The sequence below is a fragment of the Sturnus vulgaris genome, chromosome 3 (genome assembly GCF_052056855.1).
Source record: "Sturnus vulgaris isolate bStuVul1 chromosome 3, bStuVul1.hap1, whole genome shotgun sequence".
Lineage (NCBI taxonomy): Eukaryota > Metazoa > Chordata > Aves > Passeriformes > Sturnidae > Sturnus > Sturnus vulgaris.
In genome coordinates this window covers 85667611-85692555 of record NC_142245.1, presented here as the reverse complement: position 1 = coordinate 85692555, position 24945 = coordinate 85667611, and the positions used below count along the sequence as shown (strand labels likewise).

The window sequence follows — 24945 nt, the reverse complement described above, 5'->3', positions numbered from 1 at the left end:
TGTGTTACATGCAGCTAGGACAGGACAGTAGTTCATTGGACAATTGGGAAAAACATCCTTGGGACAGTACCTCAGGATGTATCCCACGGGAAAGACCCCAGGTGTTAATCTTTATTATGAATTCCACTCTGTTTTTCACCATGTTATCACCCTGGGAGATTTCCTCCCTAACTGAAGCTGTAGTCAGCTTGTCAGCCTGGGAATGGACCTGAGAGACAGGAGAAATCCAGGCCTGAAAAGAATTTCCAAGCTGTAGTTCCCTAGCTCTCTAAATGTGTGTGTCCACAGTTGTCCTTATGCCTAGATTAAAAAAAATACATTCAAAAACTTTTTCATAAATCAGCAAGAGACAAATCTTTCCTTTAAAAAATAAAAAGTAATTACGAATTTGCAAACTCTTGTAAAGGAGCAACTTTGCCTTGTTAACTAGGGAAAAGCCAAATGGATTTTCCTTTTCACTAGATTTTAGCTTAATATTAGTTCCCTTAACTATCTACATAATATTTCATAAATTCACTACTTCCTTGCCTAATTATTTCTGTATTTCTTGTTTGCAAATATCAATCAGCATCACTTTGTTCACAATGTAACTACCACTTCAAAAAAGATTTTTAAACTAAAGGGTTTGTTTTAAAATAAAAAAGTAGTAATTTGTACGAGAAAGAGTATGAAATGTCCTTGCCTTCTAAATGCAAAAACAAAGAATAACCATTTTTTTTCAGTTTGTATTGAATAAGCCCAGGTTGTCAGTTATCTAAATCTGAAAGCCTAATGCTTGATAAAAGCTGTGTAGACCCTTTCCCAATGATTTTTTTGTTACTCAGAAATTTAATTAAGATACAGAGAAGTAATTTTCTATCTCATCATTAAATGAAAATGCCTAAATAAGTACTGAATTGAGGGAGCAATTTAGGAGGCTAGTTCTAGTTTTGGGAGCTATGTACCATATCTGTATCTGAAATGGGAGTATTATATATATATAAATTGCCACTTCTAAGGTGTACAAGTCTTTATTTTGGAATCTTAACAGCATGTTAATATTCAGTAGGAATAGGACATTTGCCAGCAGGGAACTAAAGTCCAGTGCAATTATGTATTTCACTACAAAAGAAAATCTAAATTTCACAGCCTTGTGGTGCATTCTTCCCTCAAACTGCATGAGCCAGCCTGTCCTTGAACTGTACGTGGTAAAACACAGATCTTGTCCTGCAAGGATTAAGTTCTGAACTGCAGACGTCTGAAGTGAGTTGGTTTGAGACTAAGACATAATGAGCATTTTTTGTGAAGCTCTCTGTATAAATAGGCAAAAGGTAGCTTTTGAATTCTCTGCTTGCCACATTAATGTGAAGGGTGTTTGTCAAGGCAGGGTACTCACATATTCTCTTTATGTGGTTAGTTAGCACCTTGAACTAGAATGATTTTAGCATATGTTGTTTATACACTGAATTATTTTTCTGATAAAATGATATAATGTTTTTTCCTGGATGTAGAGGTGCTTTCCTACTTAACAATAGGATGTACCACATCTGTAACAGCAGCTCACCAGAGTGATTGTCCAAGCAGCCAGGGATCAGGTTAGGAAAGCTAAAGCCCTGAATCTGGCTGGGGACATCAAGGGCAACAAGGAAAGTGGCTATAGGTGTGTCAGTAATAAAAGGAAGACTAGAGAAAATGTGGACTCTCTCTAGAAGGAAAGAGGAGGCCTGATCACCTTGGATATGGAGAAGACTGAGGTACTGGATTACTTTTTCCCTCAGTCCTCACTGAAAAGTGCTCCAGCCACACTGCCCAGGCTGCCACAGGCAAAGGCAGGAGCTGGGAGATGAAGTGCCCACTGCAGCAGATCAGGTTTGAGAGCATCTAAGGAACATGGAGGTGAACAAGTCCATGGGGACTGATGAGAGGAGTCTGCCACTCCTGAAGAAACTGGTAGATGAAGTAGTTAAGCCACTCTCCATCATATTTGTGAAGTTATGGCAGTCCCACTGCCTGGAAAAGTGGAAACATAATCCTCATTTTTAAAAAGAGAAAATAGGAAGATGTTGGGAACTACCGGCCAGTCAGTCTGACCTTTGTGCCCAGCAAGATCATAGAGCAGATCATTCTGGAAACTGTGCTAAGGAAACTGGAAAATAAGGAGGTCATTGGTGACAGCCAACAGGGCTTCACTAAAGGCAAACAACACGTGACCAATATAGTTACCTTCTATAATGAGGTTACAGTATAAAAGAAGAGTGACATCAGCTACTTGATGTGCAAGGAATTTGACACTGGCATCCTTGCCTCTGAACTGGAGAGACATGGATTTGATCAACAGACCCCAAGTAAAGACTGGGTGAAGAATGAATTGAGAGCAGCCCTGAGGAGAAGGACTTGGGAGGTGTTGTTGGATGAAAAGCTCAGTGTGAGCTGGCAGCTTGTCACTTGGAAAGCCAAATACATCCTGGGGCTACCTCAAAAGCAGCATGGCCAGCAGGTTGAGGGAGGTGATTCTGTCCCTCTGCTCCACTGTGGTGAGATATCACAAGGAGTGCTGCATCCATCTCTGGGCTCCTAACATATGAAGGACATAGACCTGCTGGAGTTAGTCCAGAGAAGGCTATGAAGATGGTCAGAGGATGGAAGCATCTCTCCTGTAGACAGGCTGAGAGAGTTAGGGTCATTTTTCATGAAGAAGAAGAGCCTCTGGCAAGACCTTCTAGTAGCTCTTCACTACCTAAAGGAGGACTACAAAAAGCCTGCAGAGGGGCTTTTTACAAGTGACTGTAGTGACAGGACACAGGAGAATGGCTTCAAACTGAAAAAGAGTCTATTTAGATAAGATCTTGACTGTGAATATGTGGTGAGGTGCTGGAACAGGTTGCCCAGAGAGGTTGCAGATGTCCCATCCCTGGCAGTGTTCAAAGCCAGGTTGGATGTGGTAAATGGTCTTGTAAGGCCCTTTTCAACCCAAGATATTCTGTGATTCTGTGGGTTAATTAGAGAGACGTAGTCTGACTATTCAGTTTGCAGAGTAATTTTAGATGTAGCCCTGAAAAATACTCGTCTAAGTGTCAGTTATCTGCTAGAACTGCTGTATTAATTAGCATCTACATGCTGCTAATGGTCAATTAAGTGCCTAACATGGGCTGACTGACTCTTATCATTAGATTCTGCTTCTTAAGTAACTCCTGCAAATCCAGTGCATATGGATTTGAGTGAATTGCTGAAGCACAGTCTTTGCTGAATATCAGTATTCTCTGAATATGGTCTGGATGGACTTGGGAAAACATCTTGGGGTATTTTATCCCCAGTATTCAAGGCTCTTTGGAAATCAACATGACTGTTCATACACAATAACAGACCCTCTCATATTTTCTTCTTGTTTTGGCTTTGCAAGAGGGACAAGGCTGTTTTTTCCGGAACTTCTCAGCTTTACAGGATCTTACTTGAAATCACAGTACACCAGCATTAGCTTTTGGTGTGGATAGTGCAAGAAAACAAATGGAAGACAACTTTTTTTCAAGAAAATGGATTACGGTGATATGACTTAGCTTTCTCTTTATTTTGAAAGCACACATATTGCAGATATAAAAAAAATGAGAATTTATTAAGACTTTTACTCCCCATCTTTTACATCCCCATAATTTTGATAGCAGGCGGCAAAAGACATGGAAAAAGCTCAACACATTTGTGTCTTGCAAATTATTATTGTACCCATGTGCAAAAGTAATTGAGCAGCAGCATTTTAATAGGAAAAACATTTCCTTGCTGTTAGGATACAACTTTTGACTTTTTCCCTTAGTAAATAAGGCTTTACAAATATATACTCTGTTTTACTCAGTTGGTCTTAAGGGAATCAAACATTAAAACTGCAAATGCATTTTTAATAACACGTTTTAGAAATACACCAGTAATGTACAAAAAATAATGATACAGTATATGTGTATTTTCATGGGGACTTATTATTTTTAAGTTGTTCATGTTTTTAAAGTGGTTTAAAAAGCATTTAAAAGTAGTTTAGGCTTATAAAGGTATTATTTGCTCCTTATGAAAGTAGTTTTTTCTTCTCGATAATGTCTTAAATTTTTCTTATTTTGCTAGTTATTTTTAATGACTTTTACCAATGTAAGAGTGTTCCCTGTGTATAGGGATTTTTGTTTTCAGTTTTGGTGGGTGTTATTTGGAGAAAATCTGAAATTTTGAAGCTGTGTTCTTCGTAAGTTTTTGCATGTTATTTACCTATTATCAGATCTCTGTAATGCTGCTCCAGTGAAGTTATTTTGTGCAATTAAGCAAAGAGTGAGTTCTGGAGTGTGGCAGTGCAAGAATGGCATAAATAGGCATTAGGCAAAGAAGCAGCAATGGCATAGGATGACCAAGGAGAAACTATTTTTAAAGTAATGACCTACAGAGGTCCCTAGTAGCAGTGTTGCTGGCATAAAATATTTTTAATGCCCATTTGGGGAATTTTTTCATTTATATCTTAACTTTTATGTTCTCTTTGATGAGTGTTTATGAATAGATTAACTGAAATTTTCCATTGTATAATCATTTTTACGGTTGTAAATTCCCCCAGACATTTGTGTGCCAGTGGTCCATATCATACTGAATTTTAATGGAAATTTTAAAATTAAGTAATTTTTAAAGAATGTGTACTTTTCTCTCCCCAGTTCACGTATTTTTGCAGCTTTTAAAGTATTCACCAGATGGTAGACTTACCACTTTCAGTGACCTTCAGTCAAGATGTGTGATTTGATAGCTACCTTTATAGCTTCTGAGCATATTATTCATGTTCCAGCTCAGTAGAGCTGCATTTGAAGTGCAGTTCCTGCTCTCAGCTTTTGAGAGCAGAGGGTGAGAGAATTGGTGTCGTGGCCAGCTGCTCTGGATGTAGCTGATGGAATGTAGGCTTGGAATTTAGCAAAGCATGAGACAGACAGAAGGGGGGGAAGGGACAGACACCTGAAAGTTTAGATGGGGGAAGGAGAGTGCAGGAATGTAGCTCCTTAGTTTGAGGTTAAAGAGGGATTAAAATACAGAACTTTAAGAAAGGACACCAAGTCCAGGTGCAGAAGCAGACAGATGGATGATGGAAAAAAATGAGCAGGGAAAGAAAAGGCAGCAAAGGGTAGGTAGATGGTGAGAATAAGAAAATCCACAAGACAGAAGATTTATGAGAGAATCTTGCTAGAGCAGGGAGTTGGTGGAGAAGGATGCTAGGTGAATTAAATGGTCATGGATCTGCAGTGACCAGGAGGAAGATCAGCAAGGAAACTAGGAGCAAGAAGCTGAATCTAGGAAGGAAGAAGAGGAAAAGAAAGCAGGGAACAATGGGGATGGGCGGAAATGTTTTTGAGGACTTGGGTGCATTCATCTGTGTACTGGGGCTGACATTTATTCCCTCCTGAACATTTCTCTATTGCTGAGAAAATAACTCTGAAACAAGAAGACAAATTGTGTTGTGTTTGGCCTGTGGCAGGCCAGCCCACACAGGAGATAGTTGATTTTTGGTGTTACTGTTGAGTCCATTTCTGAAATTTGGAGAGCTCTGTACCACAGTTTTGAGCTTACTGCCAACACTGCAGGTGTCAGTGTAGTTTGTGGGTTTGCTGTTGTTCTTGTTGCAATTTTGAAGTTTATAAAGGCACAAGGAAGGATCCTAAAAATAAAACTGAAATATCTTTAATGTGATTTAATGTGTTTTCCAAACCTGCAGAACTGCAGTAGCTAATGAAACCACAAACTGCCTCATGTGGTTATGCATATGATAGTAATATGCTGTTTAAAAATAAACTTGGGCATATGATCATGTAGATGGTAAGCTATTAAAGATTTTATGAGTTATAGAGAATATTACAACTTGTATTTCATAATCAGCATCTAAGTATTTGTAGAGAAAGAATTTTAAAAAATCTCTGCATGTAAAGGTGTGTTCTCCCTTGCATGCTTTTTTCAGCTTCTATTAGATCCCTACTCTTACTAGGACACAGGCATCTAGCAGTAGTGTTACAGAGATCTGTTTTATAAAGTAAGATATTGAAGGCATATTGCCAGAAGTACCCTCCTTGTCCTGATAGGCTGATGGCTTCCAGACCACTGTAACTCTTGGTCTTTTTCATGATATACACAGCATGTAAGTTTGTCCCAAGTTAAAGAGAAAATTGCAGCCTTGTACCTGCTGTTGGTACTATTTGCTGTATTTGTGTGGCTGTTCTCTCTGGTACTCTGTGACCAGCTCCTGTGCCTCTCCCTCTGTATGGTACCTGTTGTCACAGCATTGATCTTTGCAGACTTTAGAGCATGGTTGACTGTTCTGTCCTTAACTATAGCTAAGTGCCTATTTTGTGGAATATTCCTCTCGTGTCGTCATTAGCTGTAGTCCTGTGTAATTATTATGGAGATGGTGGGGAGGAGGAGAGCTGTGAATGTGTTGCTTTGGGCTCCATTCTTGAACTGAGCAAAGGTAAAAATAGACAGTATGCACAACCAATTCTGAGGTGCAATTCATGAAAAAGCAGAGGTCCAAATAAATGCATTATTTTATATTAATACATTATATTGTTTTCAAATTGATATATTGATTTGAATCATAATAAAATTTTTGTACTTGCTTCATGAAACTATTGCACTTTAAAATTCATGCATGCAGAAGTAATCATTCGAACATCTTTCTCTGTTTGAGAGATTACACATTTCTTTCTATTCATATTCTTCCAGGTGACTTGGATTATTACTGGCTGGATCCTGCCACGTGGCACAGCAGGGAGACGTCCCCTATTAGTTCGGTAAGAAATAGAAAAATAGGGGTTCATATGTACGAGTTAAAATATTTGCTAATTATTTCAGTTCAGCATGGATATTTGGCTGTAAAAAAATATTCAACACAAATCATATAAAAATTTGTTTTAGAGGACCATGGAAATGAAAATCAGAAAGAAAGTTTTATCAAAATGCATATTTGTAAAATTGCCTGAATTTTAACTTGAATGTAATTCCTTTATAGACATGAAAATTTCACTATAAACCACAAAAAAAAGCAGTTTTGAGTGTGATGCTGCTCTGGAAAAGATTAGTGATTTTTTTTTTAAGACTTGGAATTGAAAAGCACCATTTTGATTTTATTATATAATGAACCCTTATATAGTAGACCTGCATAACATGTATTATTCTAAAGAACAGAATTTCTGAATGCGCTTTTCAGTCGTGTAATTTAAAAGTAAATATTTAATTTCGTTATCTAAGGTGTGTTTAAAATATTTAATTGTATTGAAGTTTGAAGTTTGAACTGGATTATAGTTCTATCTGTAGACTTAATGCAGAGATTTTTTTACAACAGGAATAAATGTTTCATGTAGCCAGGGTCCACCAGATACAATCATAGAAAACTCAGGTGCAGTATGTAACACATCTGAAGGATGTTTGTGTCTACTGTGACATGATGATACAGTAATTTTATTGGTTTATACATGTGTGTCTAAATACTAGAGGATGGTCACACTTCTTTAATTGCACTTCCTGTTTTTTAACAGCATCCCGTAACGTGGCAGCCTTCCAAAGAGGGAGATCGCTTAATTGGGCGTGTTATTCTTAACAAGAGAACAACCATGCCTAAAGAATCAGGTGCATTACTGGGGCTAAAAGTAAGTATGACATGATTTATGTGCTAAATGAAAGGAAGTTCCATTGACCTTAGACATAGAGGTGTAACACATTAAATCAGAGGACTCTCCTATCATATGGTCTTCTGACAAAAAATGTAGTTCTCTCTTTTACTAAATATTGAAAGTTATACAGATAAATTATGACTATAAATACATTTACTCCTTCTATGCAGTCTTCAGTTGTCCATGACAGAGGGGCTGAACCATTTTCATTAAAAAGGATATTTTATTCAGCGTCCTGTCTGCAAGATATATACTGCACATGGCAATGCACTAATGGAGTCCTGCCTTTTCTAGCTCTGCTGCTTGTAATTTAGTCAAGTAATTAATCTTATAATCCACATACAAAAATGTCATCTGGATGCAAATGCTTATAAGGTCAGTGTTTAAAAGCCACACAGCCATTTGAAAACAGAAATTTTGTAGGAAGAAACCAAATTTTTACACAAAAATTTGCAAAAAATCTTCTTAAATCATAGTAGTGGTTATATTAAATGTAATTCCACTTAATCTGGCACCCCAAAATTGAGATATTGGCAACACTGTCCAATTGATTTAAATCTCTAATTTACATTTTAGCAGACTTTTAAGTTCATGTGTCTAAATTGCTAGAACACGTGAAAAAGAGTGCTGTTTCTGAAGCTAGTGGGGAATACAGTGTACCAGTTCAAGCGTTTTTCTCTCCATGTATATTTTTAAATCTCTGGAGCAACAAAGGTGACTGATAGAATTTAATATGGGTGTCCTTCCCTCTCTGGTGAGAACAACAGAAAGAGTGCAAGATCTGAAATATTCCCATCTTGAAGTGAGATAGTTTGGCATGGTAATACAGAAGATGAAAACAGCTTATCTCTACTAAATGTTTAGTAGTCTATAGCACAAAGCTGATCTTTGCTGTCAGCAAACAATTCTCTTTGAATAGATGAGAAAAAATGTTGGTCCTAGTAGGAAATGTAGAGTTGTAGAGTTTCTCTCTGATTTTTCAAGTTTCAGTTGTATGTAATATGAACTAAGGCCCTCACTGATAAATTTTACATGCTATCAGGTGACAATATTGTTGGCAGATAAGCTTCTGGATCTTTTTTTGGTATTAAAGTTCCTGCTACTTATTGTGATTGCAACATGGGGAACTAATACCTAATGAACCATCATTCTACTGTTTCATTTTGTTATAAAATGCCTCCGGGATATTCCTGACAAAAAAGAAACCCCAAACCCCTCACCTGATTGGAAAGAGTAAGATAGTTAGAGACAGAAAGTCAGCAAGACTATATTTTCTTTGTATTTTATTTAAAATCTGGCCTCTTGAGGGCACTTTTATTTTTTTTTTCTGATGTTCCTGATATCTGTATCCTGTAATCATCTTCAAAAACAGATCTCTTCAGTTTCAGTTTCTCTTCTGTTCAACAAAAGCCAGAAGTTGCTGGTTTGTCCTGTCATGTGCTTGGATGACAATGTTTTAGCAGTACCAACATTCTTGTGAATTTGTTGCCCATATTTATTAGTAGTGTATTTGCAAAGTTTTCAATTGATGTACCAACTGCATTTTAGGATTTCATACAATTGAAAAGATTCACACTTGCAATTTAAATTTGAGTACATGGCAAACAATTATTTGTAAAAAGTGCATTTGTCTGGTTATTTATTAAGAAGTGTTCTTTCTGCAACAAATGTAGGTACTTAGCAAATTGCGTAAGATTGATTAGTCAAACACAGTAAAAAGAATATAAATTGTATTCTTTCTGTATCAGCTTTACTTCTATTGTCTTTAAGCCTCTCTAAAATCCAAATTGACAATAGGTTTCCCTATGAACGTTTCAGGTGTAATTTTAAAAATAATGTGAAAACCTGTTAATCTATATATTTGTGCTTTATGTGACGTCTGTGGCTTGGAGACTTACAAATTTGTGATTAACTAGGTTGTTGGGGGAAAAATGACAGAATTAGGACGACTCGGTGCCTTCATTACCAAAGTGAAGAAAGGTAGCTTGGCTGATGTGGTGGGGCATCTCAGAGCAGGTAAATCAATCAGTTGCATATAAAATATACTGTCTTTTAGTAATGACCTATTGAATGCAACCTTTAATTTAAACTAATATTTGTCATGTGTTTTGGTAATATCTTTTAAATACAGAACAATAATGTTATTATGACATGCCATGATTGCCTACATTTCTAATTTATTATGAGTACCAATTGTTTTGGATGTATGAGCTAAACAAAAGACACTTCTGGGGAATGCTGGTAACAGGACTGAGTGACACTGGTAAATTTTTGTTTGCTAGCTCAGGAGATGCTTATTACACTCCACAGAAGCAATGCAAACATTTTTTTTAAAACTGATTGTGGCAAACAAAATTCACATCACTAAAGGATGACACACTGCATACACAGTGGATTTTATTAGTGTTCCTTTCAGTGTTAACTGTTGCAAATGAAAATGGAAAACAAGCCCAAAAAATTGTACTAAAATATTTCTATTAGATGTATATATTACACTTACAAATAAATGGCTGTGTTAATGGCACTTTTCAAGGTTTTAAATTAAGTGAGAATTGTGCAGAGCATTTGGTTTTCAGTCACTTCTTAATGGTTTATATTTTTATTATAGCTATGAGCAACTATTTTCCAAGTGTTGTCTTAGCAAACCAAAGTGCCAATGTAGTACTTTAAGAACCTACAACATCCAATGCCAATGTGTATGGTTTTAGGATAATTGTGTGAAGGAGGTAGTAATAAAGAACTAGAAAGGATGATGAGTCTCTAATAATATACTACTTTTTTTGGCATTTAAAATTTTTCTTTCTTACCAAATCGATATACATGATAGCACCAACTAATATAGTTGTTGATAGATTTTAAAAGCAGATTATATTTACAGAAAATAATTTTTTCTCCACTAATCTTATACCATTTGGGCTGAAATCCTAATTCTCTATTTCCAGTCTAGGTTTTTTTGGAGTTTTTAAATGAAAGCTATTTTTAATTTCTAAAAGCAGTTTTAGAGCCAAAATTATTTCCCAGAAAAAATATATTGTTTTGCACGTTTCCAATGAATGAAAGTCTGTTCATCCTACTGCATGGGACTAGAGCACACAAAAAAGGCATGGATGAATCCTTGCAGTTGGCAAAAAGACTTTTGTCCTTATAAAAAAATCCAAAATTTTGGTGGTTGATAAAACTTTGAGTAATTGTACAAACTTCATAAATTTTAATAATTTCAAATACTAAGTCTTGCATGAGGAACAGATCATCCTTATGCAAGAGTAAGCACTGGGAACCACCCAGCTAAAAAGCACCTTGGCAGGAAGGTGTCTGAAGGTTTCAGTACAGCTCTTTCATGATTTTAAATTATGTTACTTGAAAATATAAATTTCATTCTTTGTAAAAGAATATGAAAGTGAGATAAACTTCTCTTTAAATTCAAGGGGATGAAGTTCTAGAATGGAATGGTAAGCCCTTGCCTGGAGCTACAAATGAAGAAGTTTACAACATTATTTTAGAATCAAAATCAGAACCTCAAGTTGAAATCATTGTTTCAAGGCCTATTGGGTAAGGCTAAAGTCTTGCTTCTTAAGCGTAGTTAGTACTTCTGTTAATAGGAATCTTAAAGGGATTATCTGTGAGTTAATTATTTTTTATTGCTTAATAATGGGATACAATTCTCTTTTTATGTAGTCTGTTTTCTTCACTACTGGTGCCTTTGCAGTGATATACAAGCATAAATGTTTTTTTCTGTGTGGTCAAAGTACCATAAAGGCTTTTGCCAAGTGGCAGAGGAAAATTGGTGGATTAGGTACAAGTGTGCATGACAAACTTCTGGGTTTCAGGCTTTTGGCTTCCTAGATCAGAATAACTTATAAAGGTCTTCACGATGAAGGAATCTAATAAGCCAGAACTAGTAGGATTCTAAACAGGCCTTTTTTAAAGAACTAAAAAAAGAAACACAAATTGAAAAGACTGTATTTAACCTTAAATTATTGTTACTGAAGTCAAACATGGAAGCAAGAGCTTCAATCAAAATTAGCATTAATGTGTTATGTTTATAATCTCTATTTTTTTTATTATGAACCCAGGTTCGGAGTTTTGTGACAACAATTCTTGTATTCTCAATTTCCTGAATAAACCTTAGAAAAAAAATAAAATCTCTTCAAATTGATAAAATTAAAGGGATTACGCCTGCATTAGTGGTAGTAGTTTTAGTGATATCAGCAATGTTATAATGTTTTGAGCTAAGTCTTACAAAACTGAATATGAATCATTTATTGTAAATGCACATTGACCTTGTGAAACAGTCACGATTTACTGTAAGTAGTGAGTCTTTTGAATTTGCTATTTTAGTGTTAATTGTAATTTTTGCTTGTCTCAAATATACTTTTCGGTTTTAGAAACAAAAAACTACTCATTTTCTTTCTGACTAAAATATTCTTCTTTTACATTTTGATTATTGATTTTGTCTGTGCTATGTGAGTGTAGCTATATTTTGCAAACAAATTTTGCCATTTTAATGGCAATCTCTATTAAAAGTACTTAAATAAAATTGATATTAATAGGTAATTCCACCTATCAGTTTGACCTTCTAATGGAAAATGAAAGTCTGATGTAATAATAGTGGCTGTTAAATGCTAAAATTGCCATCTAGCTGAAGACTTTGGGGGAGTAGAATCTTTATTTTGCATTTTTTGAGTCAGATGAATTAGGAGATACTCTTAAAAGGAAATTTAAAATTCAGTTGTATACATCTTTGTTATTAAAAATAACATGCCTTATTTAAAAAGGAGATTTTTGGAAGTCTAGTTTTTATATTTAAATCAGAAAAAATGACATATGTTGATACCAGACATGTCTTCAATTCCACATCTCAGTTGAAGAAAACATGGAAATGGGTTTGTGCAACTGTACAACTGGTGTAAAATGAAAGTGCTAGATTAGCATTTTAAACAATGGACTTTAGATGTATTTATTGCTGTGAATATTGCAAATGTTATATGCCCTTAAACTTCTAAGATAACTTCAGTATTAAACCAAATATATTCTTTTAGTTTGCAAATTTGATAAATCCATTAGTTTAGAAAGATTAAGTACAAGGTGACTGCATTCCAGTGCCACATTCCTGAAGAAAAACTGAAAAAACACCACCCTTTTAAAAAGTTTGTTCAAAATCAAAGAATGTTCCTGAATCTGAACAGCGGATTTTACACTAAGATAGTGCACCCAGAAATAGTACCAATAAAATGTAAAGTTTTCCTTTGGATGACCCATGCATATTTTTTTAATACGTAGTCAAAAATAGAGCACATCAGATTTTGCTTTTATTTTGAGATAAATGGAGTCTTGGCATGGAGGTTTTTGCATAATGGAACAATATTTTTCTTGTTATGTCTCAATAGATTTTAATTTTTTTTTTTCTTTTGCTTGAGGGTCAGGTTATTTTCTGGTGTTTTTATGACAGCAAATAAATATCCCTAGAGCCTAGAAATTTGAAATTTAAAGATAGATCCTGTCTATCCTGCAGTAATGAGTCAAAGTCCAGTTGTTTTATGTCAGATTGGGATTTACCTGTCTGTCATCTGAAAATAACGAAGAATTTCAGACATTGTACAGCAGAGAAAATCCTAATAGTAGTTATCAAAAGAAAGAGCATGCTGCACAGGATTGTTTTTTTCTCTTTTTTTATTTTTTTCTTAATAATTGTGATCTATGTAAATTGTGTTGCACAGTGGAAAATTGTTTGCTTGCATTAACAATTTACTTTTATTTTGTCCCTAGCTCTACTTTGTCTTGTTTTCCAAACTGTGTGATGGTTTCAGATTCAGGATAGGGAATTTTTTTGTCATCCCGTCCAACACATCTAGTATGTCAAAGTTTGGTCGGTACTTTTAGGTGCTGACTAAGCAAAATTGAAGTTGCTTGATACGGCATTAAGTGATAATCCATTACAGCTAAAATTCCTGTGAGGGAGTAAGTTCCCGAAAGGCCTGAAAATGGTATTTCATCTACATAATTTAAGTGTTTGCATCTCTCAGTATTAATAATGCAAATAATGTACCAGCATTTTTAATGGTCTTGATTTAAAAATTCCTAGCATATTAGGTCTAAAAAGCCTAAATATGACACTGTTTGCCTTAAGTGAATAATGGAAGGGCTGTAAGTCCACAAATTAGACTGCACACAAATTAGACTGCCAGTTACAAAATTGCGGTCTAAACAATTTGTTCAGTCTTGTAAATTTGGATTTCTATGTCTGCCAGCAAATGTAATTTTGAGTAATGGATAATTGTAGGATGTTTATTAGAGAAAAAGGTGAAGCACATAACATTATTAGCAGCTAAAGGCATAACAACAATAAACAGTATAACCGCAATAGTACCGTGGAAACTCCATAGAAGCTAATTGACACTAATTCTAATGGCTGCAATACAAGGTAGATAAGAAACCTATAAAAAGTAGAATTAATGCGTTGGCTATCTCAATATGAGGGGAAGAATTACCTATGAATATGCATGCAATGTGAGAGGTAGTTAACATAGGACAGCACAGAAAATCCTCGGCAGTATACTTTTTGGAGAAGAAGAGTGGCATGGTAACTAACTCACCATCTCTTCTGTGCTCTATGGGATAGTGCAGGTAAAACAATTGTTTTTTTCATTTGTCTCTGTTTTCTTTGTCAGATGCTAGCTATCTTTGCTTAGATTTCCACATATAATGCTGGCAAAACTATTGTTTCTCTGATATGGCTCATTTCCTCTGTGAAGGGTCAGTTACTGTGGTCTAGGTCCTGGCAAGGAGGTTGAACGTCCATCATAAACCAGGCACTAATGTGCTCCAGAGAGCTGCTCAAGTAATTAGTGCAAACTGCAGATTGATCTACAGGTTCTGATTGGAAGGAATGGTTTTGGAAATAGCAGGATGAGCACTGGGGAGAGGTACTCAGAAACGTTTTAGAAACTCTCTGGGATGTAGAATATGATACATCTGATACACAACCTAAAAAGTGTGGGTTACAGCCACATTTGAATTTGGTTTGTCTTCAGTGATCAGCCTCTTGACAATATCTTTCTGAGAAATTATAGCTGTTCCTGTGCAAAACAGTGACTTCTCACAAACCATATATGTGCACAGAATAGATATAGTTTGGTTTAATTTATATAGTCATTGAGTGAAAGGATCAGACATAAGATAATACTATGTAATGCCATGTAAGACCCCAAAGTACCTTTGTCTTCCAAGGCAGAGATAGAAAGACAAAGTTTGAAGTTGGCAGCTCTTTACTGGTGGTGTGTGTGTGTGACACTACTTTTCTCAAGTTCATATTGCTCTAAAAGGGGAGTACAATTTTGTTATTGTATTAGATAAGCAGTTGTACAACTTTTCAATTTGTTTTCTTTGACTAATCTAGTTTTGAATATTTTAAGTCATGAGCAACTATTTCTTCTTCAGAATATTTTCTGCAGTGCAAAATTAAAAGCAGACTAGATAAGACTAGTTTTCTTACATGAAAAGTTTTAGATTATAGTTTCCTTTTAGAATGTTCATTCTCTAATTAAAATGTCAACATTTAATCCTCTTGTAAACTGTGTGGATCTGTTTCTCACGTTGATTTATTGTTAATTTTTTCTATATTGGTTGTAATAGTGTGACAGTGCCTTAGCATAAATATAAACCAGTAATTAAATGCTTGTATGTGTAGTTAATATTTGAAGTTTATTTTTAGCCTTTTTTTGTTCCTACTGTGTTGTTGAGAATACAAGAAAAAGAAATCCAGAGAGAATTAGTTTTATCTTTCTTTAACCATGCCAGGGCTATAGAACTTGACACTGTGGGCAGCACTTTCCAGGTTGAAGTGCTATACTGCAGATGAGAGTGTTCATCTTCTAGCACAAGAAAATACTGCTTATAACAAACTTAACATTGTATTGAACAGAAAAATCTGTTTGATTATGGTAAGTAAATATTCAGACTGATGAGAAATGCCCTGAAAATTCTGACCTGAAAAAGAGAAAATGTTAAAAAGAAGAAGACTGCCCAGCAGCCCTGCTGTGCAACAGGTTGTTAATCTGTTCATATGTTTGTAGTGTAATACTGTGTCATGTCAAGAATGACTAATTCAGCTATAATTCCATGAGTTTGAGAAAACCACTTTATTCTTGACTCATGAAGTCAAGACAGGGAGAAGCACATTCTAGTTTAGTGATGCAAGGTTTAAGCTGATTTGAGACATTAACACAGAGCTGGAATAATCTCTTTTAAAACACAGGCACCACAAGTTTAAATTGCAGGACACGAAAAGTGACTTTAAGGCTCAGTGGTTGGGCACTGTTGCATTCTTTTTCTGATACAAGTGTCTGTTTCTTTTTCATAAGTGACTTTTATATACCCAGGAATCTTAGTTTGATTGACTACCAAGTCAGAAACACTTCTGTGTTTCTCTGAGCAGACTGTCTGAACACCTTTAAAATTCTCAACTATAGACTTAAAATCTTGTAAATGTTCTTTAGAAATGTTATTGCAGTTCTAGTTTTGGATTAGTCTGTGTGCATGAAAATACATTCAAGTAATTCACCGAAGAGTATTGTTTCCATTTTCCTGCTCTGCTGCTTTGTTAAGATTTGTGCAATACTAGATGATTTTTGCTCATGTAATGTATTTTCAACAATGGCTGAGAATAGAAAGAGCCAGGAACTAGCATCATCCAGATTTTGATGGAAGAGTAAATTTGTTGGCGGGAAAATGCTGATAGATGTATGTGGACTTAATCAGTTTATCTTGCTTATGTCTGTATATGTGTTGGATATATGTGTTTTGAAAAATGTCCATACCAAATTGTAATATGGTTTCATTGTCTTTTATCATTTGGAGAAATGCATTATTCGCTTGCTTATTTAACATTGCTAATGTTCTTTATTTGCCTTTTTTATCATTGTAAGACATTTTCATCAGTTTCATTCTCTGAACTCCTTGAGACGTTTATATAAAAACTACTAGTGAGTTAATCTTTGTCTTATTTTTTTGTTTGTTTTTTGTTCTTCCAAAAAATAATTGAACAACCATAGCTGTACTTGCTTTTGGCAAAGGAAGTACAGCTATGTACTATATATTTTTCTCTTTGTAAAAGTTCTCCTTCTTTATTGTTCTAGTTGTAAAAATACCCTGTAATCCATCCACAATGTTAACATTTGAGTGCTCATATTTTTACATCTGCTAGTTCCTTAACCTGGATGTAGTTTGTGTTAGTGCGATTTTCATGAATGGTAGTGGAAAGTATGTCCTTAAATATTTCCTCTTTCTTTCCTTGTAACGTGTTAGAACAGAATCGTATCCATGTTTCTAAAAAACTGTCCCAGTGAGGTATTTGTCACAGCCAAAGGTCATCTCTGTTGTTTCTAATTACTATATATTCACGTTTTAGTGATATTCCACGGATTCCCGAGACTTCCCACCCCCCATTAGAGTCTAGTGAGTACACACTTGTTCCTTTCTTTAAGCATGATCTCGTACCCAGCAAAATTACTTCAGCAATGAAATTTCTGAAAGATGATTTGTGGAAATTGCATTGGCTCTCAGGTTTTTGCGTGACAAAATTCAATGGGTTTTGGTCTTGTGTATTAAATTTGAAGCAATATGGATTTTATTAGACATACACAGATTTCGAATGTTAGCAGAATTCTATTTTTTCATTCTATAATTTGTGTTGTTAGTACCAGAATAATAATTTATTTCCCCTAACATAAGAGAGAAGACAGGTATAAGGGACTGCCAAAGGTACAAATGGTGTCAGGATTTCACCTTCTGCACCATGCAGAGTAAGTCCAGAGCAGAGTTCTTGTTTCTCTTTTTTTTTTTTTTTTTTATTTTTTTTTTTTTAATTTTTTTTTTTTTTATTTTTTTTTTTTTTAGCAAGAAAACCTTGGTTAGGTGAATTTGCATACTTCAAAAAACTGGTATTCTTTTAAACCATGCCATTTGAATGTTTTTGGCCAGAGTATTTGAGGGCCATGGCTCCCAGTCCTTTCCCATCTAATCCTTTTCTGAGATGCAACCAGAAGCCTTCCCTGGGACAGGGAAGGTGTGTCCATTTTTCACAAGCTCATATCATTAGTGAGGGCTTTGTTTCACTAGGGGAGAACTGATGATGTCCAGCAGTTGCTGAAATGTCCTCCATGCCAGATGCATGTCCTGCATGTCTTCCTATTAAATTTTCAGAGGCTACTGGGAGTATAATCCATACAACAGTTGTGGTTTATTCATCAAAGACTTAGAATCATAGAGTACTTTGCATAGGAAGGGAGATGTGTAATTCAGTCAGAGAACAGTGTTTTATTTAAAACACCTGCTATGGTTTGTCAATGATGTATGAAGAACACCTTTTTTATTTGTTATTTCAAATATACCAAAAAATGACAAGTTTAATCTGGGATGTAGGGGTAAACAAGCAGTCTTTTCACTGTGTTTTCTATATTACCTTTATACAATTCAAAGAAAAAGCAGTTCATAAATTATCCAAATTTTGGATGGTAAGTCCATGTGTTTCTCATTGGTTTTAGGTTCAAGTTCTTTTGAATCTCAGAAGATGGAAAGACCTTCTATTTCTGTTATATCTCCGACTAGCCCTGGAGCCCTACGGGATGCACCTCAGGTCCTACCAGGGCAGCTTTCTGTGAGCATATTTTGTTTTTCTTGAGGTTTTAATGGAAATCTGTGAAGTGCTGGTCCCTCAGCCCTGCAACTTCCCAAAGCCTTTTGGGAGGCCAAGAGAAATGTTCAGTGTTGGTAAAGATTAACATCTTCAAAAGTTTTTGACACCATCCATATGCACTAACAAGCCATCACTGTAATCATGGCAGACATAAGAAATTGTTGTCTTCATACACCAAAGAGTGCAGGAATTTATGTTGAGAAGGGCCCATAAAAGTGAAGAAGAGCTTTGAAACTCGTCATTTTGTAGCTTTTGCATTGAAATAGTGACTTTGCTGTGCACGTCCAGTAATCTGCAGATAACAAGCACAGTACCACAATTTTCTTTATGGGAGCATTTAAAAGGCTGTGTATTTGTTAAGCATTAAACTACTCAGTAATGCATTTTCATTTAGATACATCTTGGAACTTTCTTGTAATACCAATTGAAGTCCTACTTACTAAACATACTGCCAGTACTTAGACTTTGTTTTCTACATTCTTTTTATTTTTTTTATATTGATCATATTAATTCATGAGTATACAGCAGGCTTAAAATTTTCCTAACATTGTGATTGTCTTAAGAAATTGGGTAGCTCTATATTATTGTTTCCATAAACACTTCTGAAAGGGTCACAAATGTGAGTAGATAGATTTCAACTATGCCTTGAGATCAGATGCAGATAGAGCTTCCTATTTAATGTAGTTTTTAAGGTGCAGAGCTAAGAAATGCTGGTTTAGGTGCACTTACAGATCCAGGATTATGCTGTGAGTACAGTAAACAATGTAAGCATAATCAGGCACCACAATTTTATTCAGCTGTGATAAATATAACAGTCTTTGGTATATACCATCATAATTTCCGTCTAACCTAATTAAATATTAAGGGATTTTAAATACAATGTATCTCTTTGGCTCTAGGAAAAAAACAAGAGTTACTTTTACATTGTGGTTATTTTTGATGCAATCTGAAAATTCTGTTTCTTCTCCATTTTCAGTAATGTTTTCTGGTAACTTGATTCCTTTAGGTTAAACTCTGGTATGACAAAGTGGGACATCAGTTAATAGTAAATGTTCTACAGGCAACAGATTTGCCACCAAGAGTAGATGGACGCCCCAGAAATCCCTATGTAAAAATGTATTTTCTTCCAGACAGAAGGTAACAGTATTCCAGTTTAGAAAATTATGCTTTAATTTACCATGTATTGAATCAACTTTTAATGAATTCATATGAAGAACTCTTTTTTAATACAATTTTTTATAGCTAGATTAATTATAACAAAAAAATTGCACTTGAATCATGCAAGTCAGTATTAATTTAACTTTGTGATCTTTTGTAAGAAGGTGATCCACTGTGTAGAAAATACTTTCTTCATTTAGGCATTACGGCCCAAGAGAAAATGAAAACAGTTACGTGCTGATGAGTACATGGTATTTTCTGATTTATATCTATGAATAATTTACAAAAAAATATTTATGTTTCAGTGATAAAAGTAAAAGAAGGACCAAAACAGTAAAGAAAAGTCTAGAGCCAAAATGGAATCAAACTTTTCTCTACTCACATGTACATCGTAGAGATTTTAGAGAACGAATGCTTGAAATTACTGTATGGGATCAGCCAAGAGTACAAGAAGAAGAGAGTGAATTTCTTGGAGAGGTGATGCATCCAATCACATTTCTTCTGAGTTTCATTGTTTGGTTTTGAGTACATATGCATATATATTTTATATATGTGTTTCTCTGTGTACCTACAAATCAAAATTGAAACCTGATGATTTTTCTGCTAGATTCTTATAGAGCTGGAGACAGCACTTTTAGATGATGAACCACATTGGTATAAGCTACAGACACATGATGAATCTTCACTACCTCTGCCTCAGCCATCACCATTCATGCCAAGAAGACATGTTCATGGTGGAGAAAGCACTAGCAAAAAATTACAAAGTAGGTCTATATTCCATTAAGGTCACAAATTTTAAATTAGAAGTGCTGGATATGGTGTAATGGTACTTAAATTCCAAATGAAATAGAAAAGAGACTTTTTCATAGTCTTTAAGAGTGATGAAAATGTGTGGCAGAAAGGCAATTTAAATTATGACATTATGACATGTCAATCTTACAACTGTGATGTATAGCTTTCAAGTGTGTGAAACCTGCTGGAATTGATTTGGCTTTCAATAGAAAGACAAAATTGTTCAAAGAATTTTCTTTTCGTAAAATGCCTTTTAAATAGAAAAATGAAGTTTATAATTATTGGACACTTAAAAAAAATTAAAAGCCTTTTATTATATAAAAAGAAGTCCTTAAAGACTTACAAGGCTTAAAAACGCTTTTCATCATAAAGTTAGTCTCAGCCTCCAATATATTTACTGAAGCGTACTTTTGCAGAAAGGGGAAATTTTATTCATGTAGGTACAGTTGTTTTCATGAGTCTGATTTCAGGTTTGTATGAGGCATGTTTAAAGAAGGAGATATTCCAACATTGTAGTTTCTCTGTTGCTTTAAATTAAGATTTTCTTAGAAATATGAAAGATGTAGGGGACTATTTAAAAGTACGTTTCCAAGGTATTTTTCTGATTTTTCTAAAACACGGAAGTCAGTCACTTCAGCCAATGCATAGGAAATTGGTGCACATTCAGGAATGAACTATAAATATATGTTACTGCTGTAATCACTGCATAGGTGCCCAAACGGAAGATATATATAGAGAGAGCAAATTAGAGTTTTTGTGAGATATTTGAGCTTTTCTAGAAGCTGGCAGTGCTCTTCCTCTCTCTCACCATATGCTGCCTCATCTCCTTTCCTGTTCAGCAAGCTGATTCAGCATATTCACTGAAGTAGCACAAAACTGTTTTCTTCCTTTAGTTTTGCTTCTGAGGCTTAGTGAGATAAACCATCCTAGTAGAGGATTACTGAGGACTTGAGGGGAAGAGAAAGGGAAAGGAGGCTGCAGCACCTGTAAGATGTTCAATTGGCTCAGCTGTCTTGTGAAGCATCAGTCAGTCACTGAAGTTGAGCTCTCCTTCTCTATTGTTTCAACTTAAAATCATCTTTTTGGTTTCATTATTATGTTAAATTAACATATTCTTAGATATTATAACATGACCAGATGTTCAGGTATTTGTTTACCTTACTGTTGTGCAGGATCTCGGCCAATCAGTGATAGTGACATCTCAGATTTTGATGTTGATGATGGTATTGGAGTTGTTCCTCCAGGTGCGTGGATGAACAGCATGGTCCTGCTTTCTTTTTCTTCTTCTTTTCTGCTTGTTTGGATTTTCTTTTTTCTTTATAATATTTTGGAATATTGAGGATACTGGTTTTGGAGAGTGCATTGTGGAAAAAACAGTTTTCCTGATTATTCCATGGTACCTGTCCCATTCCTGGTAAATTAAAAGATTTTACTATTCATTCATTTTTATTTATTTTGCATATCACTCTTCATATGGGACCCACTGGTTGGTTCAAATTGGTTAACTTTTTACTGTGTAATGCTCCGAGCATTATTTAAAATGCCAATTAAATTTAAAAGACCCCACACATTTTAAAATAGTTAAGATTTCAGTTTTTATTGAAAACATTCTTTTTATTATTTTGCTTTTTGCTTGAAATTTAGCTTTAATGCAGTCTCCCATGGACTTTATTGATAATGCATGGCTATTGATCAGAATGCATGTAGCATGGCTATATCTTTTATAGTTTTCATAAGCTTTCATGAACTGTCATTACCCTAAATGTTCATAAATATTTACTTGTAGAGACTGTCATGGTTTGACTTTCAGTTCAGCATTCCTACATACTGAAAATCTTGAGGATTATCTTGGATGCCACATTCTTCTAGTTCTTGTTCACTATTGCCACAAATCAGATAAATATGTTTCCCAATTGTCCCAAGCTAACTGAAGAGTCATTATGTCATTTTCAGCACTAAATCAGTTTTTGTGTGGATCTTCCTGATGAAAACTACTGAAGTAAATCATAGTGGGATTTGGAAAGCTTTCTATCTTCATGATCTGTGTTTAAAATAATCTCACAGTTTATTTTTCCACTATATAATTGTACAAATACATCACATATCTTACTAATGCTCTATCATCTTGATTTTAACTGAGACAAATTCTCCTTCCTTTGATGCTGATTGTGTTCTTTTCTTATTTTATACACTGTGCACCTCAGTCACTAAGAGAGAAATTCATTCATGTATGCCTAGTTATGATATTTGATATTTTTGCATTAGCAGAGAGAGTGAGCATTTAAAATTAAATATAAATAATAGCCTCTAAATATTTTTCCTTGGTTTTTTTTTTTTTTTTTTGTTTTTTGGTAGGGTTTTTTGTAGTTGAAAATGTAGATACTGGTATATCTTTGTAGACTTACTTATATTTTAAGTTTCAGTATATTCTATTAAGAACTGGGGCTTTTTTTCAGCTTCCAGTCCTTCCATGCATTCATTTGAAATAAATAATTTTCTATCTGACAGGAAGCATTCAAAATGGTTCAGCTGTATGTATTGGACTTTGTTCACTGGGCCAGCAATTGAGTAACTGATTCTTATTAACATTTCTTTACACTTCATGCTAAGATGTGCCTTTGATGAATGCACAGATCCAAACTTTCTCAGAGATCACTGTAGAAAATAGCAGGATTTAATTTTTAGAACTGGATTTGCAACAATCTGAGAGTCTCCAAGTTAAAAATTGAAGGGCATAATGAGGAAGTCCAGATAATGAGGAACATTCTGCTAGTTCACTCGACCAAGCACAAATTTGTCCATTTTAAGTTCAGTTAATGCATTTGTTTGGCAATTCTAAGTGGAGTTCATCTGTTTGTGATTCCTATGTGATGTGAATATGCATCTAAGTGTATGGGGTTTGTTTGCATATGCAACCTGAATTCTTGAAAGGCAGTTAGACTTTAGGCACAGGGACAAGATAATTTGAGTCATCAGCCACAAATCTATGAAAGCCTAGACAGTGTATGGAAATATGTTTGGCAACAAGACCTGGAAAAGGTTTCCAGTTCCATTGTCTGTCAAACTGTTTGACAACATTAGGCACAGATTGACAGATGTGACTGGAGATCAAGTTCATATATATGCATTTCTACCCACCTGTCTAACCTTCTTTACTTGCCTCATGGCTAAATTGTTAAGCCTTTGGACTCCTCCCTTCAACTGCACTGAATGAAAAGTGCAGTATCTTCTCCATAGAACAGACTCCTTTGTTAAAACCAAGTTCCATGCAAGTTGTTGTTCTGCAGAGCCTTGGCCCCTGCCCTTCTCTTGCCCTTCAGTACCATGGTCCTCACCAGAGTGCACCCCAGCTCTTGTCTGGTTTAGATTTCTCACACCTTGTCTTGCACAGTGTGCATGTGGGAAGGAACAGAAAATACCTATATTTCCCTTTAACGTAGTGTGGTGATGCACTATTTTGGATTATGGCTTTCCCAAATTTTTGAAGCCTTTATTGGCTTCAACCAGATTAGTCTAGTTTTAAGATATTCCTTCTAAAGAGAAGTAATATCAAAATTGTGTTTACAACATTTGATGCATAAGAAGATATTTCCCTTCAAAGACCTGTCCAAGCTGTTGGCTGCCAGATTCTCCAGGAGAATCCTGGGGAAACCGTGTATAAGATTTTAATAATTTAAAGTAAACAACATCCTCAGCCTTTCCCTCATCCACTAAGAGAATGACCTTGTCATAGAAGATCAGGTTGGTCAGGCAGCATCTTCCTGAAAGTTATTAATTTTCTCTTTTCCTGAAGTATGGAGAAAAAAAAAAGAAGTTATTTAGCCCCCTTAATGTCTCAAGATTTTCACAAAGGTAATTGCTCATTTTCTAATGAACACATAACTAAAAAATGTAAAAGCACAAAATTTCACTTCATATCCATGCAAGCTAAAAACATAAAGGAAAATAATTTTGCTAATTTAACTAACCTTGAAAATCCTTAAAACTATAGTTTCAAATTTTTTACCAAATGCTAAGGCAAATGCAGTATTAGAATTTAGTAGTAACAAAGAAAAATATTTTCCTAGAAGTTTCAGCAGCTGCAAAGAATAACTTCTTGTCAGTGGAAGTAAAGATTGTTACAGCAAAAATAGTGGTACTTTAATAAATTCCAAAATATTTTAAGAAAATTTTTTTTCTTGTCATAGCACTAATTAATTAATCTTTCATGTAATTATAACATCTTCATTTATTATTAGTACCTTGTAGTGATATACATATCTTTTTTATAATCAGCTCTTATATATTTTCATAGAAGTTTATATCAACAGCTGAGAGTAACTTTAATTTGAAGGTCAGATTTAACAAAAATTATTTTGACAGGCTTTTTGTGGTATGCTGCCATCTGTTCACACGACGAAAATATTCTTTTAAGTCTCTCAACCTCTGAGAGATTCTCAAGTCTCTTAAGTAAGTTTGTGATCCTGAGCTGTTCTTAAACCAGTCACTCTGTGTCTGTATTGTACTGGGCAGCCCAGTACTCCACAAGGGTCAATGAAGGTTTTAATAAAATCTGAACATATTTTGAGACCAATCTGTTTAACCAAAGCTTCAGTAACTTCCTTAATTAAAAACAAAGCAAAAAAACCCCTGATATACAGTTGGCAATATCCCCAG

The 24945-nt window shown here is 34.9% G+C and overlaps 1 protein-coding gene across 48 annotated transcripts in view; it reads left to right on the top strand.

Moving 5' to 3' along the window:
* Nucleotides 1-24945, top strand: part of RIMS1 (regulating synaptic membrane exocytosis 1) — a 311085-nt gene that overhangs the window by 169449 nt on the left and 116691 nt on the right. For 47 of the 48 annotated variants that reach the window (XM_088162186.1, XM_088162183.1, XM_088162189.1 and 44 more), the window contains 10 exons: nt 6700-6767; nt 7512-7622; nt 9563-9662; nt 11072-11195; nt 17053-17099; nt 18188-18300; nt 19346-19476; nt 19803-19974; nt 20105-20261; nt 21462-21533. In XM_088162186.1, coding sequence (XP_088018312.1) covers nt 6700-6767; nt 7512-7622; nt 9563-9662; nt 11072-11195; nt 17053-17099; nt 18188-18300; nt 19346-19476; nt 19803-19974; nt 20105-20261; nt 21462-21533 — 1095 coding nt within the window. The remainder of the gene's footprint in view (nt 1-6699; nt 6768-7511; nt 7623-9562; nt 9663-11071; nt 11196-17052; nt 17100-18187; nt 18301-19345; nt 19477-19802; nt 19975-20104; nt 20262-21461; nt 21534-24945) is intronic. The other variant, XM_088162158.1, reaches the window with a different exon arrangement.